The sequence below is a fragment of the Mastomys coucha genome, unplaced genomic scaffold (genome assembly GCF_008632895.1).
Source record: "Mastomys coucha isolate ucsf_1 unplaced genomic scaffold, UCSF_Mcou_1 pScaffold21, whole genome shotgun sequence".
NCBI classification, from domain to species: Eukaryota; Metazoa; Chordata; class Mammalia; order Rodentia; family Muridae; genus Mastomys; species Mastomys coucha.
In genome coordinates this window covers 118457057-118474268 of record NW_022196904.1, presented here as the reverse complement: position 1 = coordinate 118474268, position 17212 = coordinate 118457057, and the positions used below count along the sequence as shown (strand labels likewise).

The 17212-nt window shown below is 45.2% G+C and overlaps 1 protein-coding gene across 5 annotated transcripts in view; it reads right to left on the bottom strand.

Annotated features, from left to right (window-relative positions):
• Nucleotides 1-2019: 2019 nt before the first annotated feature.
• Nucleotides 2020-17212, bottom strand: part of Plpp4 (phospholipid phosphatase 4) — a 138746-nt gene continuing 123553 nt past the window's right edge. For 3 of the 5 annotated variants that reach the window (XM_031388499.1, XM_031388500.1, XM_031388502.1), the window contains 2 exons: nt 15091-15261; nt 2020-2577 (listed from right to left, as the gene is read on the bottom strand). In XM_031388499.1, coding sequence (XP_031244359.1) covers nt 2378-2577; nt 15091-15261 — 371 coding nt within the window. In that variant the 3' untranslated portion in view covers nt 2020-2377. Of the gene's footprint in view, nt 2578-8875; nt 8963-15090; nt 15262-17212 lie in introns of all 5 variants that reach the window. The other 2 variants (XM_031388501.1, XM_031388504.1) reach the window with 2 other exon arrangements.

Genomic DNA, 17212 nt, shown 5'->3' with positions numbered 1-17212 from the left:
CATGATGCCTAATCAGTGACTGCAGCCTCTAGCATGTGCTCTGAGCAGGTTACCCAGAGGAGGAGGAAGGCTTATGGTTCCCGGCTTCTATGGTGAGCCCTGACTCACAACCTGTTCCCCCCTACCCCAGCCAGATTGAGCTCTAGTCACCCCCCATGTTCAGAACCAATCAGGACAAGAGGCACAAGTGTTACTCTCCAAGCAACCTTATTTGTACACCATGATGTTACAGTTCCTTCACATTAATAGAGTGTGGAATTAAGCATATGGATCTACAAAAAATGTCTGCCTTTTGTGAGCTGGCTTAGGCCATTAATTACTGCTCCTAAGGATCTGGCTGTGTGCTACATGCTATTACGTCCTTTGCAATTTTAATTACATTCGAATCAAAGCTTTTACATGGCCCATTTTAGAGCTTTCAGTTTAATTATCAGCATTAACAATATTCTGTTGTTGCTTTACAGAGCCCTTCTGGCCATTTATCTTTAAATGTTAAGTATTTATATAAACGGACACCTTGTGGCCCAGAATTTTAAGTGGCCATCCACTGAAGTATAATTATTCTCCCTCTTTCTTTCTGGCTGCAATTGCAGAGCCAGGTTAAAGCTAGAATCAAATTAAGCTCAAGGCTTCAGTTTTTGAACAATATCACTTTTTCTTGCATTTTTATTTCCGCCTTTGGATCTGAAAGTTCTAGAAATTTTTATTTCAATCCAGATATTAATTTTTTAAGTTTCATGTAGACTTTATCTCCAGATTTATCATGATTTTATTATTTGTCTCATATCCATTTTCTTCTTAAAAATACACATTATTCATTTGTATGTTATGTGCATGTGTGCACAGGAGTGCATGTGTGTGTGTGTGTGTGTGTGTGTGTGTGTGTGTGTGTGTGTGCATGTGCATGAATTCCATGGAGCATGAGTGGCAAGCCGAGAACTTGCAGGAGCTGGTTCTCTCCTTCAACCAAGTAGGTCCTGGGGATCAAACTCAGGTTGCCAGACTTGGCAGTAAGCACCTTTACCCACTGAGCTATCTCACTGGTCCTTATGTTCATTTTCAGGGTTGCTTGTGAATGTGGCTGCTGAAATTTTTTTGTAATCTAAGCTTTGGCCTGGATTGGAAGTTCACGTAGGCTTTTCCCTGCCTCACCCCCACCATTGAGCAATCATGTGGCTCTGTGCCAGAACCACAGCTGGAGTAAAGAACAGCTGGAGAGGACCATGCTGGGGGCTGGGAACAGGTGGCACATGAGTGTCACGTGAAGCTTTTAACGGAAGTGTATGGTGATGCCTCTTCCTGGACCGCTCATCCCAGAGCTGCTCAGCCGATGATTTAGACAAACGAGTCTCTCAAAGTGCCGTTTGTCACATTAGCTGCCAGAATATGACATTCTATAGACATCAAAGATGCATCACCTTGTGCAGCAACCAAGCCCAGAAATTTGAAAATCTAGAGCAGAGTGAAGGGATTGCTCTCAGCTCTGAAAAGACCAAACTGGCTGAGAGCTCAGCTTGAAAAAGATCAATGTTAACCTGGTGCATTTGACAACAGGGAGAGATAGCCGCTCCTTTTCTTTTCCTTCTTCTCCCAGGGCCTGCCACCCTGATGCTTCCTCCCAGCCTGCAACCAGGCTATGCTGCCAGCAAAGACCCCTTAGAACAGAACTGTGCAACATGTAATTCTCAGAAGGGGAAGACAGCTCATCATCAGCTTGTACCCCCGCTGCTCCCCTAGTCGATCCCACAAGGGAAACCACAGAGCTGACTTACTCACCTGAGAGACAGCTTACTCCATCCTCTGTGCACTCTTTGCAAGGCAGAATTACATTCAGAACTATCTCCCCAACCTTGACTGCAAGGTGGTAAGAGTCCTGCACCTAGAACCCGAGGCAACCTCCCCGCATGGGCAGCCCGTTGCTTCCAAGAGTGATCCAGAGGCAGAGACTATTTGGGGCCTCACTGTAAAACCCATCATGAGGCCTGATAACTTTTGCCGACTGAGGGTCAACACCAAGTCTTCTGGGTGGGAGACTTTTATTATGTTTCACAACATGAACACGGAGGAGGGTGGGTGCTACAGCAAACACCTCTGGTAAAGGAATCGCTGGATGAGCAAGCATGCCCACCTCGCCCTTGCATCCTCCTTCCTTTTGCGTGGGTCTCTCAGAGACTGGTCCTGGTGTCCCGACTTTACAAATCCGAAGTGTTGAAAGGAGACATGGAGAATGGCAAGAACACCATCCACAGAACGGAAGCGGAGGGGACTTTAGAATAGCTGATGAGAATCACGTTACAGGAAATCCTTTCCACTGTGTTATGACATCAGAATAGAAGAATGAGCCAGGGGCTCAGCGTCCGTTCTCCCTAGACACCCGTCATACGGGGCCCTCAGTGATCCCCTCCAGGGGCAAGCTGGGTGCACTGTCGGCTGTAGGTCTCTCCTCCTTCTTCAGTGAAGTGGGCACTCGGAGGCTGACATACGGTTTGTGGCACGCTGTGTTGGCCAGAGGAGGATAATGCTGTCTGTAGCAAATATAGGCAAAAATGAGGCCAATCACTCCTCCCACAAAAGAATCTAGTCAAGAGAGAGGAAGTGGGAAATGGTTATTCTTCCTTCGAGTGGTCAGTCTGGATTTCCAGAAAGTTCTTTTTCCAGTTGCCCTAGATGCTGGATTGCTTTCAGTCTCTAACCCAACCCCCACTCCACCCCCTTGGAAGACCAAAGGAAAGAGAGCATGCTGGAGGGACAAATCGTGGTGGTTTCTGCAAATTGTCATGATTTATAACACTTAAACGCTAAAAACCAAGGACCCAGATGAGTGAAATGGCTCAGTGGGCAAAGCACCGGTTGAGAAACCTGATGGCCAGAGTTCTATCCCCAGCACCTACATAAAGATAGAACAGCTCCATAAAGTCGTTCTCTTACATGTGTGTCTCACCCCTACCCTTTCACACACAAATAATTTTTGAAAAATCAAGTATTTGACTCTACTTCCCCCCCCCACCCCCTTTCCCCACACCTTTAACTCACACCTAAGCACTGCATGAGCCCAGACTCCTATTTTTCAGAGTAACTGAACTCTGGCAGAATCCTAGCCATCTCTCTCGCATCTGAACACCCCCAGAGAGGCTGACATTTATTTTTCCTAGGTCAGTTTTGCAGGAGTCTTTCTATCTTGCTGGTGAGCCACAAAACCCCAGCAGGTGTTCTGGTCTCTGTCTCACTGTCTCAGGGATGAAATAAACCCTTAGAGGCCCATGGCAAATAAAGCCTTTGAGACTTTGACAACTCTTTATAGCTTTGTAAAAAGGAGCCTGATCCCTCCAATGGGCTGTCGGTATCTCCAAGATGAGGTGGTGGTGGTGCTGAGCAGATGAAGCAGCATAAGTCACCTGTAGGCAAAGATGGGCCTCAAACATGGTACTCAGCTGCTCAATGAAGACCCCATGAGAACGGTCTACCCAGCAGCCCTCAGTGTGTGTGGTGCACACCCAAACTGTCTCTACAGATTATTTCTGCTCAAACATCCTGACACAGCGTGGACCTCCCACAGTAAAAGAAACCTGGAACTTGGGTCCAGTCACTGCCGTGCTCAGCTGCCATCCTCTAAGGGTTCTACCTACTTGCTGGTTAGCGTGTTGAATTCTACACACTACCTACAAGGTGTTGGAAGCACCTCCATTTTCCCAGGCATTCCAGTTAAATTCCATTGCTGTGAATGGAACAGGCCAACATCTTGCTGCTTATAGCACAATTAGCAAATACTATGACCAAAATCAATTTACGGGGACAAAGGTTTACTTCAGCTTATGTAGTTTCAGTCTATCATCAAGGGAAGCCACAGAAGGAACATGAAGCAGAAACTATAGAGGAACATTGCTGGATGGCTCAGTTAAAGAGCTATGTTTGGTTATACAACCCAGATTATCTGCCTAGGGAATGGTGCCACCCAGTGTGGGCTGGGCCCTTCTACATTAACAATCAAGATATTCCCCACATGTACATGAATACCGGTCAATATGATCTGGGACATCCTTTAATTTCAGATACTCTTTCAAGTGACTCTAGGCTCTATTAAGTTGACAGATAAAACAGAATAGGACACTATTACCTTGAGTCTGTAGCCCATGCTGGCCTTGGGGACATGTAAACCCTGACAGGCTCATTCTTGGCTTGATAACCATGTGGCTTTCTGAGGTCTTGGCCTTCAGAATGTAACAGTGGGATAAAGTCTATGTCCACCTTGGATCAGACAAGGAATAACTGCTTCCACACTTCTCGGGAAGCCAGACACTATGCAGCCACCTCAGCTTAAGTCAGGCTAATTGCCTTTTAAACCCTGAGAGGCCATATTGAGTTGCTGTCAAAGCCTTATATCTTTCCAGAAAATGAACCTCTCTGTTTAGCTGTGTGTGTGTGTGTGTGTGTGTGTGGTACCAGTCATTGCTGGTCTTCTTGAAAGCATCTAGAATCTACCTTGATCTATCAGAATAATTAAAATATTTTCCCATTTTAAAATGTATTTAGTACACGAATGTACATGTACGCATGTCTATATGTGCATAGCACAGTTATTGTGTGTTAGAGGACAACTTTTTGAAGCAGGTTCTTTCTTTCCAATATGTGGGATCTGAGGATCAAACTCAGGTCATGAGGCTCGGCAGCAAGTACCTTAATCTACTGAACAAGTGAGTTTCCTGACCCTATCAAAATTTTTAACGTTGGGCACAAAATTTCGTATGTTACTATCCTCCATAGAACCAACTGCCATTAATATCAATATTTATAGTAGGCTAGTAGGAAAACCCAATCTTCTGTAGCATATACTTATAAGTTCTTCCAAATAAATTCAGCGATTTAGTACATCAAATTTTATTGATATACAATGTGAAATAGAAAAAAAAGTATAAATAAGAGTACTTGAATAACTTTCTGGTGATTCTCCTTCATGTGGAAATAGATGAAGCTGCTCTTCTGCTCACTGGGACTGCCGCTGCTCCCAAGATCCAAGAAGGTCCTGTGTCAATCAGAGCTGCTCATGTGGCTCTGCCAGCTACTCCAGCCATGTCCCCTTCTCTCACAATCTTTCTGCCTGTACCTGCTTCTTTCTTGGCTGTGTAAGTGGTTTCCATCCTGGGCTCAGAATTCTCCTGTTCAATTCCTTTTCATAGTTCAACCCTTAACTCATTCTTCTTGTACAATGAAGCCTAGTTACACACCCTAGCAACCCCTCCCCACCCCTGCGCTCACCATTTTAGTGGTGAATAATGACAAACTTTTCAATGGTAGATGGTTAACATTATGCTTAGAACTCTATGGGGACAAGGGCTGTGTGTGTCTTGTGTGCTGCTGACCCTCAACACTTGGCCACCATCTTATTGTCTATAGCAGAATTCAGATTGTTGAGGGAGGTGAATGCACAGTAAGGTTAGATTTGACTGTTGTTCTGTGTATCTGTAAGTGAGCCCCTTGCCCCTGTGGTCATCTGTCACCTTGTTGGTAATAGGTTCTGTGTATCCTAAGTGAGCTCCTTACCCCTGTGGGCATCTGTCACCCTGTTGGTAATAGGTTCTGTGTATCCTTAAGTGAACCCCTTGCCCCTGTGGTCATCTGTCACCCTGTTGGTAATAGTTGAGTGTGGAAAATCACATGGCCCTGAAGAAGCTTTGTTGGTCTCCCGAGTGTGGAAGAATAACTTAAAAACAAGTGATTCTAATTGGAAAACACAAGATGCTGAGGTCATTGCTTCACATGTGCTACAGATGAACACAGTGGGGCTTCCTGCAGTCTGACATAAAAGTCAGTGACACATACAAGTGTCTGTTTGGCCCTGGTGAACAGCTGTCAAGATGGGAAGTGGTGGACTGAGAGATGCTAATTAAGCTAAGGGCTTCAGGAACTAGCCAGTCCCCACCCATCCCCAGAGCCTCGTGGTTGCACCTGGACATGGTTATGCACTCATTAGCTACTGTCACCCTGACCCAAGGATATCCCTGAGGTAGAATCCCTGAGAGACTGCAGCCCTTGCTAGGATGAGTCACTTCACCTTCCTGAGCTTCTGGATCTCTCGGATGGAGATGAGGTCTCAGTATTCTCATTGACCATGGCACTCATTTCTGCTACTAGTGCTAAAGTTGATGCCACAGGGCACGCCACAACAGGACCTAAAAGCAGCTATCCCGCCCTGCTCCTCTCACATCTTACACCAGTACTTCTAGGGGTTCCTTGATTCCTCACTGTCTTTTTTTCCTACCCAGCGAGCCAACAGTCAGAGCTGTAACCCCAGGAACATGGCCGTGTTTTTATAGCCTTTATTTTATTTTGAAATAAAATATTCTTTTAACAAAAGATTAATTAGTTGTGTATTTGTGTGTCTCTGTGAGTCTCTGTCTCTTTCTGTCTCTCTCTCTCTGTGTATATGCATGCGTGTGTGTATGTGTGCGTGTGTGTGTGTGTGTGTGTGTGTGTGTGTGAAAAAGGAAAAATTACAGGATTCATTTCTTTCCTTCCACTATGTGTGTCCTAGAGAACAAACTTAGTGCCAGACTTGGCCCCAGGTGCCTTTACCCACCAAGCCATCTCCCCAGCCCTTTGTAGCATTTTAAATAAACTTGAAAAACATGTGTCACCTAAGAACCTGTAAAGCAGTATGTACTATAAATTCTTGAACAGGGCTTCAAGGCACAGATAGCATCCTGGAATGAAGCAGCAGCTCAAACCAAGAGCTTCCTCCTATAATCTCTGGATAGCAGTCCATAAAACACGTTACAACCTTTTCTAGTTCAAGGTCTTTGCGCTGCACTATTACATCACTTTATTATCTTGTCCAAGCTCAGGGAACATTCCCACCGGGTGTTATTTTTATGAGCATCTAAAATAAACCACAAAACTGGACCTGCATTTGAGCCATTGACTATCAAACAGACCAAAGAGCTAAGTCTACAGATGACAGCATCTGGCTTCTGTATGGCGCAGCATTTCAAGAGGAGAGTCATTGACTGAAGCCGTCTGACAATTTCAGGCATATGCTTCCTGGGCGCAATGATGTAGCAGCATGCAGGGAAATGGATATGCTAAGCTACTTCCTATTGGATGGAACAAGTGAGAGGCCTAAGGGCATGGGAAGCAGCAGGGACAAAACGGAGTCTTCTCTAAGCCACGTTCCCTCAGAAATGTGTTTATTACCAAGGTGTGAGCAAAAACTACCTTCCTTTATGAGGAGCTTGTCATCAAGGGCTCAAGTAGCTACTGCTGGTTTAATTAACTCACACTCACAACCTGTTGGCAGATATCAGGCAGGGACATGCAGGTCTTCACTGGAAGAAAACGTCACTTAGGACTGAGTTTCCCCCAGGTATGGCAGTATGCTCCTGAAAGACTCAAAAAAGAAATGAGTGGCTCTCCGTGTCCCTAGCACCGACATGCTATCTCTTTAATTAACACTGATGTCAATCTTTCAACGTGTATGTTTATTGTATGTGTATCAAGTGTTAGGCATTGGAGTCAGATTTCTGACATCAGACCTACTGAAGCATAGGAGAGCTTGCCACCCAAAGTTTATAGCCCTAGGGGGCAAGACAGAGGCTGTGTAATGATGGCCTAGCAGTGAGCTGTAGCTGTGAACGATGCGGGCCTGAGACCTGGTTCAGCAGTGTGGTCTGGGCTAACCTGGAACACAGAGTTATGCTGAGGGTGTGATGCAAAGGTTGAGACCTAAGAATGAGCAAACGTTATATAGGTAGGGGAAGTAGAGGCAAGATAGGCACCTGTGGTTTTCTAGGACGAAGCAAGGAAATGCATAAAGCTGCCAAAAGTGTCAGATTGAGAAACTGATGGTAGGGCCATCTAATAAAAGGGTTATAGGACACAGGTCACCCATCTGGTTGGCATGAAGAGCATTTCTCACATCCCCATACAGCTCGGGTGATCCCTCAGCGTGGGCCACAGTCCACTCTTGCAGCCTCACACCTCCCATCCTGTTTGGTACCCATTTCCAAGTCTGTCTGCCCAGTAGATGGCATCTAGGCTCCCAGACAGCAAGCTCAGCTCCATTGCCTAAAAACTCAATAGTTTCTAATTTGTAAACGTGTGGCAAACAGATACACTGAACAAAATCTATGGAACACATTTAACTGTCAACACCACCAGCCACAAAAGGCCATGCATCCCATGGCTCCTAAAACAGGCAAAGCCAGAGACAGAAAGTCAACCAGCGTTGCCAGGAGCAGGAGAGGGTGACTGCTAGTAGGTTTATGATGGCTGCACTATTCTGAATGTGCAGACAGAACCCACTGCGCTGTGCACTTCAAAGGGGAGGGCTTTCCAGTGCTAAATCAGAGCTCAATGGAGCCTGTCTTTATAAATTCAGAGGGAGGAAACCAACAGCAGATGGTTTCCAATGGGACCAGAAACTGTGACTTTGAATCCAGCAACCTGAGAACTGAATTGTGCCTTTAAAATGCACACAAACTAATCCTCAGCTTGTGAGGTCAAAGGACAGGAAATGGCCTCGCCAGGTCCTTCACAACCAATACGCTGAGCTATGTTGACCTGCTTCAATAAAACAACAGTATGGACAAAGGCTTTCTAACATCTATTGGTAGGTTCTGAGGAAGAACACATTCATTCCTGTCGCCTTGACAACATCCAACATTATTGCGTTCACTTGACTTTGGAGCTTGTATGCTTTTGAGCTTCATGACTCAAGACAGTAGGGCAAAATCCAACTCTGGAAAGCTGAACAATTGCATCTGACTTTTCTGATTGTTTGGTTTATTATTATTAATAATTATTTCCAGTGTTTCTCTAACTAGTGAGATTTCTGCTTTTGTGACTGAGTTTCTAACAAAGTATATGTATGACACCAACCTACCTAGTAAACTGTAGGTTGGACGCATGGAGACCACACTGCTTTACTGAGCCCTCAGGCCCAAGGACACATGACTGACTGACTGAATATCTAAAATGCAAAAAAAAAAAAAAAAAAATTTAAAATTTATTTTTAAGAGGTAAGAGCTTACAGGAAAATGTGGCTTATTATATTGAAATTAGTTGGATGAGTTCAGAGAAAATGGAAGTATCTTTGTCACCCTGCCACCCTGCCATGTCCCAGAAATACTGGCTTTTGATCCTTAGGGTCTGGTTAATCCAAGGGAGTGATGGAAGCCAGCATTATCTGTAGAGGAAACTGCTTCTAGCATACAGTGTAAGCTACTCAGCCACTGCTTGGAATGTCATCGTACAAGAGGAAGCCAGCTAAGTAAATGGTGTTCTGGCTATGTAGTCTAACATAAAGCCCTCTCCCTGCAGTGGGCAGGGTAGTGACAGGGGGCCACTGTGGATCAGCCTCATTCTCTCCTTGCAATGGGCAGGGTAGTGACAGGGGGCCACTGTGGAGCAGCCTCATTCTCTTGAAGCCCACAGCTACTGGAGCCAACAGCAACTTTCCTGTCTCATCTGGGCTCCTAGAGGCTTCCCGTTTGTCTTTTTCTTCCTCTGTTAGTATGTTATGGTGAACCTATGTCCCATGCACTACTGGGGCATTTTCTTCACTCTCTAGACAAGTTTCCCTCTGGTCTGATGCAGCTGAGGATGTTTTCAGTGCAAAGAATAAGTATGACTTGTAAGAGAGGAGCATGCGTTAAGCCACGTACATGTTTGTATACCCACTACTGAAGAGGTTGAGACAGGAGGACCTTGAATATGAGGCTATTCTGGATTATAAAATGAGTTTTAGGCTAGCCTGAACTCACAGTGAGGCTGGCTCAAAAAAAAAAAAAAAAAAAAAAAAAAAAAAAAGGCAAAACAGAAAACAAAGGAGCAATTTGGTCAAAATCATTCACTTATTTATCATAGAGCTGACCCGACCCTCATATCCTTTTAAATTTTCTGTCAAATTCTTAATCTTTATAAAGCTGTGGGGAGTTATTAGGAAACTGGGTCTTACAGTTTTGACATCACTGTGGAACCAAAGATGACCCTTGAATTTCTCATCTTCCTGCTGCTGCTTCCTGAATGTTGGGATTATAGGTGTGTGCCACCATGCTCAGCTTTTATACAGTACCGAGGCTAGAACCCAGGGCCCCATGTGTGATACAGGTAATCACGGACCAACTAGCTACATTTGCAGCAGCAAGTGAGCTCTTCCTACAAGTAACTAATGAGGTCACTGGGGTAGATTTCAATGCAATCTGACTGGTTTCCTTATAAAGAGGGGACAGTTAGGGCAGCCAAAGGCAGAGAGGGATGATGTGAAGAGATGCAGGGAGAATGTCACGTGGAACAGAGGCAGAGCCTGAACTCTGCTTCCACAAGCCGAGGAACAATTTGGGTATGAGAAACTGGCAGAGGCAAGGAGGAGTCCTGCAGGTTTCTAGGAAAGATGTCTTCGGCCCCTTGTCCAGCCTCCAGAATAGTAAGACAATATACTGCTGCCATTCTAAACATCTGGTATTTAGATGTTTGCTCCAGCAGGTCTAGAAAACTCCATCAGTACGTAGCATGTGCCATGCAAACAAACTTCCCTGCCTATGTTGGATGGCTGAACCAGTGACACAAATCTGTCCATTTACATTTAACTGCCTTCATAAACTGTCACAGAAATGATTTACCTACATAAGGCCTACAGATAGGATTCAGTTTGTCTTCTTCCCTTATTCAAGGGGATAGGACTAGGCAATTGTTAATACGTACAAAATTAGTTGTTAAAAAGTAGCAAATGAGTTAGGGTAGCTGGATGGGGTATGAAGGGTGTGATAAATTGAAAAGAATTGTCAAGTCTATACCAATGTGATGTGTGGAACCAGGTTAGAGGCGGGCAAAGGACCAATGCATGCCCACATCAAGGAGGAAAGCATGACAGGCACATGAGGAGCCAGTGCCAAGGACCCTTAGTGAGATGGGCCTGGAGTGCTCAAGAAACAGCAAGAAGCCACCTGAGCAGGCAGGTCTGAAGGGTGGGATCTTGCAGGTCACTGCAGGGTGTGGGCTATGATGTTGAAAGAATAGAGAGTGTCTGGATGGGGGATCCCTGCAGGCTCACTAAAGGCTCACTGGCTGTGGCAAAGGGACATGGAAAACCGGGAGGGAGCATTGCAGTACAGGTGGGGAGGAATTGAATTTTAGAAATGTATTGAACATAAAAGTTTACAGAAAACCACAGGAAGCCGAGAAGAGAAGCAATTCTGGAGCAAGGTGAAACAAAGTATCCATGGGTCGGGAGAAAGCGACGTCTTTCCTCAGACCCATGGGAAAACGGGGCAAAAGTTCTGCCTGTCTGGTGGGCTCTGCAGAGGGGAAGGCACCGGGGCTTCAGACTGCTCCCACTCTCCTGAGCACGAACACTGACATGGTGCTTATCATGGGCAGCTGGGCTCTGAAGTCCCTAAATAGCATGGGATGCTGTGAGCTCAGCCATCCCACTCAGGTAGCCAATGGAAGGGAGATACATTCTTTTGGGATGGAGTACTCTAAACGGAGCAGCAGGTCCATAGTTTGTTTAGCCCAGGAGTAGGTTTCTGGTGGGAACAACAACAATAACAACAAAAACCTTTCAAGTCCTTTTATTTAGAAAACCAAAGGATTGCTTCTGATAATCTTAAGAGAGGTCCAATGAAGTGTGTGTGTGTGTGTGTGTGTGTGTGTGTGAGTTGTGTGTGTTTGTGTGTATATATGCCCTTGCATGTGCCTGTGCATGCACATGTGTGTGTGTGCATATGTGTGTCTGAGTGTGCATGAGTGCTAATTCACACAGGGATGATGGAGCAAAGCACATGGTATTTCCAGTCCTAGCTATGGTTCTTCCCTGGCCAGGAACCACAAATACCCAAGAGTGAGAAGAGGCAGAAGCTGGCTTATGGCATGCTCTGTCCTTCTCTGCATCTGTTTTCCCAGAGTGGGGATTCTACAAATTTCTGAGTTCAAATGCTCTTTGTTCATGACTAATCACGAAGGTGAGCCCTGTTACCAGGCACGGGGCTTTGCCCTGGCACAGCGTACGAATCTCTCTGGCCTCCAAATGACCTGGAGGGCAGCCTAGCACAAAGACAAAGGGAACATCAGCCACACAGTTTTAGAATTGATCCAGCTAGCTCTTTATGGGGAAGTTTTACTGAGTATATTATGTGTAGCCCCATCTATCCCTGTACCCCCATATTCCCCTCATATAGTAAAAAAAGCAGACTTGTCTATTTAGGGTGAACTAGGGATGAAGAAACAACAAAAAAGCAACCACGAAAACCAATAGAATATGCCAGCCGTGTGAGATTATGGGATATCGATCAGACATGAATATGTAATGAAGTAATCGGTTGTATTTCCATACAGACATCATTGCTTAAATCACACTGAAATGGAGTCGTAGAATCCCATAATAGTAATGTTGCTAACTAACATTAATAATGAGAAGGATGTGGAATTTGCTGATGCCTATTGGGGCTCCATATAGATTTTCACCTTGATGGATAGTCCCTGCCGATGGTCACTGGGCAGCTCAGTTCACCAGAGAAAAAAACCAATTTGTCTCAATCAAGCATCCTGCCTCGAACATCCACCTACACTGCAATCAAAGGACTTGGCTGCTGTGTGTTTGTCAAGCTGAAAGCCTTAGAGGCCTCCTTCATTTCTCCCCAACAACTGAGGACTGAATAAACACAGTTTCTCATTCTTTCCTTGTGGCTACATTATTCAGCCACAGAGAAAATGGCAATAAGTCAGGCTAGGGTCAGAGAGGGTTGAAAAAGTTCACACTTCACCTCTTAGGTTGCCAGTACAACATTGTTAACTAAAGATGAAAGGGGGAGGCATAAATTCTGAACTTTTTTTTTTTTTTTTTTAAATTTTGGGATAGGTTCTCATACATCTCAGGATGAACGTGAACTCACTGTGCAGCCAAGGCTGATCTTGAACCTCAGGTCATCCTGCCTTCTCCTCCCTAGTGCTAGAATCCTGAGTGTGTACCTCCATACCCAAGTGATGTAGTGCTGAGGATGGGTACTTCATGCATGCTACGAAAGCATTCTACCCATGAGCTATTTCTCTAGTCCTTTGATGGAGTTCTTCATTATTTCCCAAATCCAAGATGGCCAAATAAGAGTGGCAACTCCATATTAGTTGCTTGTGAACAGATCATGTGGCAAAAATACATCTGCCACCAAGTCATCTGTTTAGGAAATGCTATGCATCCTTTCTCAGTAGCAGTGAGCGAGGCAGGGGGATAGTGATGAGCACAGTGCATTTGCATTTACCAATGACATTTGGGTTCATTATTCCATTCAGTCTATCACAGTGCTTTGTGAAATATTCAGACATTAATATTCTATAGCAAGAGAAGAAATTGCAGTTCCCTGGGTAACAGGAGACATAATTCACTCAAGGCCATTTGGCCCATACTGTTCTTGCTGGGAAATACCCTAACCCCTTAACCCTGTAGGCACAAGGGAGGGGGGAAAGACTACTAAAGTCAGCGCTGAAGTGAAGGCATGGCCCTGGTGCTGTTGGCTCAGGGACTCAGTCTCTCCTTTCTTCTTATAATGTGGTTTTCATGACACCGAGAATTTTGCTGAACTCAGTGGTAGAGATAAAGAACAGGAGAGGGCCAGGCGATGGTGGCCTTTAATCCCAGCACTTGGGAGGCAGAGGCAGGTGGATTTCTGAGTTCCAGGCCAGCCTGGTCTACTGAGTGAGTTCCAGGACAGCCAGGGCTACACAGAGAAACCCTGTCTCGAAAAAAAACAAAAACAAAACAAACAAACAAATAAAAAGAACAGGGAGGGACTGCAGCTACAACTCAGTGGTCTTTCTGTATTTACCTCCATTCAGGATGCACTGGATGACCATGTGTCCTCCCTCTTCACCCCCCTCATCTAAACTGTGCTTCAGTATCTCCTCCACACACCCTGAACCCTCTGACTCTCAAGACCTGAGCTTCCAGAGGGCTGGGAGGGAGCAGAAACTCGCTCTTTACTGGTGACTCTCAGAAGTGACCAGAAAGAATAGGCTTGCTCGTCAGCCATACAGACGCCTGAGCGCCACACCAGACTCTATCCTACTCCAAGATAGGAGTCCAGAACTAAGTGGATGTGGGTGAAGCTGATTAAGGTGGTATGAGGATGCCATTTTGGGAAGCACCAGCCATTGATCCTGCCATCCCTGGAAGCCACACCAACTCTGGCTGCCACTTCTGTCTCTGCTCCCTGTCTATTATGGCAGGTGGTGAGCTGCAGTTTATTGGCAGAGGCATGGTAAGTTCAGTCACATTCCAGGACTGAACCTCTCACTTGTTTGTGATTTAGGGTTTAAGGACTTTTTCAGGACTGATTCACAGAAGCAAGATTTGTGCTTGTCTTGAGACAGAGTGAGTTCAAGGCTCGCCTTGTCCGAGCCTTGTGATAGAGGCAAGGCTCACCACAGCTGTGTTAGATGTTAAGTCCTTCTCCAGCATGAAGACAAAGGCAAGACTCTCCAGCCTTGATACAGAGGCAAGCCTCATCCCAGACTTTAGATAGAGGTAAGCCTTACTCAGCCCTGGCTACTAGGATATTAGTGAAGTTGGGTCCCTGGGCTGTACATACCCTTTGGCACTGCCTCTGTGATGAGAAATATGTCCTTGGGAACTAGATTTGCCATGGGAAAGGAGCCAAAAACAACTTGGCACTGAGCCTGAAGACTGATCCAGCAGAGAAATCACATTTGGGTCTGAGGCCAGGGTGACTACAATGAAGACCTGGTATCCTGGGAGGACTTGAGCAGTCTTTCCTTTTTTTTTTCTTTTTCTTTTTTTCCGAGATAGGGTTTCTCTGTGTAGCCCTGGCTGTCCTGGAACTCACTCTGTAGACCAGGCTGGCCTCGAACTCAGAAATCTGCCTGCCTCTGCCTCCCAAGTGCTGGGATTAAAGGCGTGTGCCACCACCACCCGGCGAGCAGTCTTCTTGAGGACAAATGAGAAGAAAGAACTTCTCAGCAGGGCAAGATGAATACCACATCTCCTCTTCTGACAGTAAGGACTCAGTTCTTCCCAATTCAACAAATGCCCAACATCCATCCCTGGAAGAAGGGATGGGCCACTGTGAGGACTGCTCAGGGACTCACCTTGCCAATGGTGCTTGTAGTCACACATGCGGGACAGGGCGATCATCATGGCACAGTACAAGGGTAAGATGGCAGCACAGAGCCGCCAGCTCTTGCCCCGCCCACTCTCCGTGAAGCAGTGCAGCTTGCCAGCCAGGTAGAATGTTGTGAAACCGAGGCCCGAGAAGGCAACTGCCAAAGAGAAAAAGCAGGCATTACCCTAGCAGGTGAGAAGCAGCAGGAACTTGGTGTGTCTCAGGCTTCCTGTCTGTCGTCTTCATGCCCCAAGGCCAAGGCCAAGAGGAACCAGGCACCTTGTAGGCAGTCTGTTCTTCTGTCACTGCTATTCTAGCATAAGCACTCAACCATGAGAATGACCTTCCAGGTCTGCATGTGTCCAAAGCTTATTCTATGTCATTGTTCTTACACTCACTCACTCACTGATTCAACAAAGGGTTAATGATTCTTGTGATGGGTGATCTTGGTTGTTAACTTGGCATACCTGGGACAATGAAACCTCAAGTAAGAAACTGCCTTCATCAGAGTGACCCATGGGCATATCTATAGGGCAATTTCTTTAGTGCTAATTGAGGGAGATGGGCCCAGTCCACTGTGGGCAGTATCATCCCCTAAGCCTGGGAGCCTAGGCTATTTATAAAAAGTAGCTGAACATGAGCCAGGGAGCAAGTCAATAATCAGGTTCCTGCTTCAAACTCCTTAGCTTCCCTCTATGATGGACTGTAACCTATAAGATGAAATATACCTTTTATTCCCCAAGTTGCATTTTATTTTTAGAGTGGTTTGCCACAGCATGGACAATCTAGCTAGAACAACTATTCAATATATTCTAGGCAAACACACGTTAAGTGGGAGAAGAAAAGGATGAACAGGACCCTGTCTCTGCTCTCACAGGGCTTGGGGGCTGATGAAAGAACATTGCTGTTCTGAGAGACTGTGTTAAAATACATTATATGCAATAAGAAAAGAAATGCACCCAGGAAAAAAGTCAGTAAGATTTTTGCTTGCATTAGAAGGGTTAGGACAAATAAGATAACTGAGATAATTTCTGAGTTTATGTTAGAGACAAAACATGAAATATCAAAAAAAGGGGACTTGAATGGAGAAGTTGCCCATGGCAAACACCTTGAATTCTTTTACAAATTATAAAATTACTGTATTTTAGAAAAGCAAAGGCTTAAAACCATGGGGTTTGGAAAGCTTTCATCCCTCTATTTATGATCATGTGAATGGATCTGGAAGTCACCCTAGTAAGTGAAATAAATGTGCCCAAGAAAGACGATTCTAGTTTTGTTTCTGTTGTTGTGATGAACATCCTGGAAAAAAAAAACAACTTAGGAAACAAAGGGTTTATTTACTTACAGTTCCAAGTTCCAAGGACATTATTGTGGGAAGTCAAGGCAGGAGAGCAGAGCATCAGATGCATAGCCAAAAGGAGAGAGGACAGATGCATGGGCCCTTGTTCTCTTACTCTCAGGTAGTGTTCTCCTCTCGTATACTGCTCATGATATCTAGGGAATGGTGCTGCCCACAAGGAGCTGGATCTTTCATAATTCACCAATTAAGACAATCTTGCACATCCATACACATAGGTCAACTTATCCTACAAAAGTCCTCGCTTTTCTGCTGGGCAGTGGTGGAGCAAACCTTTAATCCCAGAACTTGGGAGGCAGAGGCAGGTGGATTTCTAAGTTTGAGGCCAGCCTGGTCTACAGAGTGAGTTCCAGGACAGCCAGAGCTATAAAGCAAAACCCTGTCTCAAAAAAAACCAAAAGAAGAATCCCTTTCCTAGTGATTCTAGATTGTATCAAATCAACAGTTAAAACTAGTAAGCACACAGAAAAGCGCCATACATTTTTGCTCATGCAAGATCTAAAACTTTGATCTCACAGCATAGTAAAACAGTAGTCACTAGTGGCTAGAAAAGGTAACTGGAATAGCAAGAGCTTGGGTAAAAGGCATCAAGGCAGTTTATCTGGAAGGCGTGGTTCTAATGCTGGATAGCACAACAGGATTACTATAACTGATGACATCTGTGGTATAGTTCAGGATCAACAAAAGTATCCAAAGGTCCCTACACAAAATGGTGTTTGGGAGGCAGAGGCAGGCGGATCTCTTAGTTCGA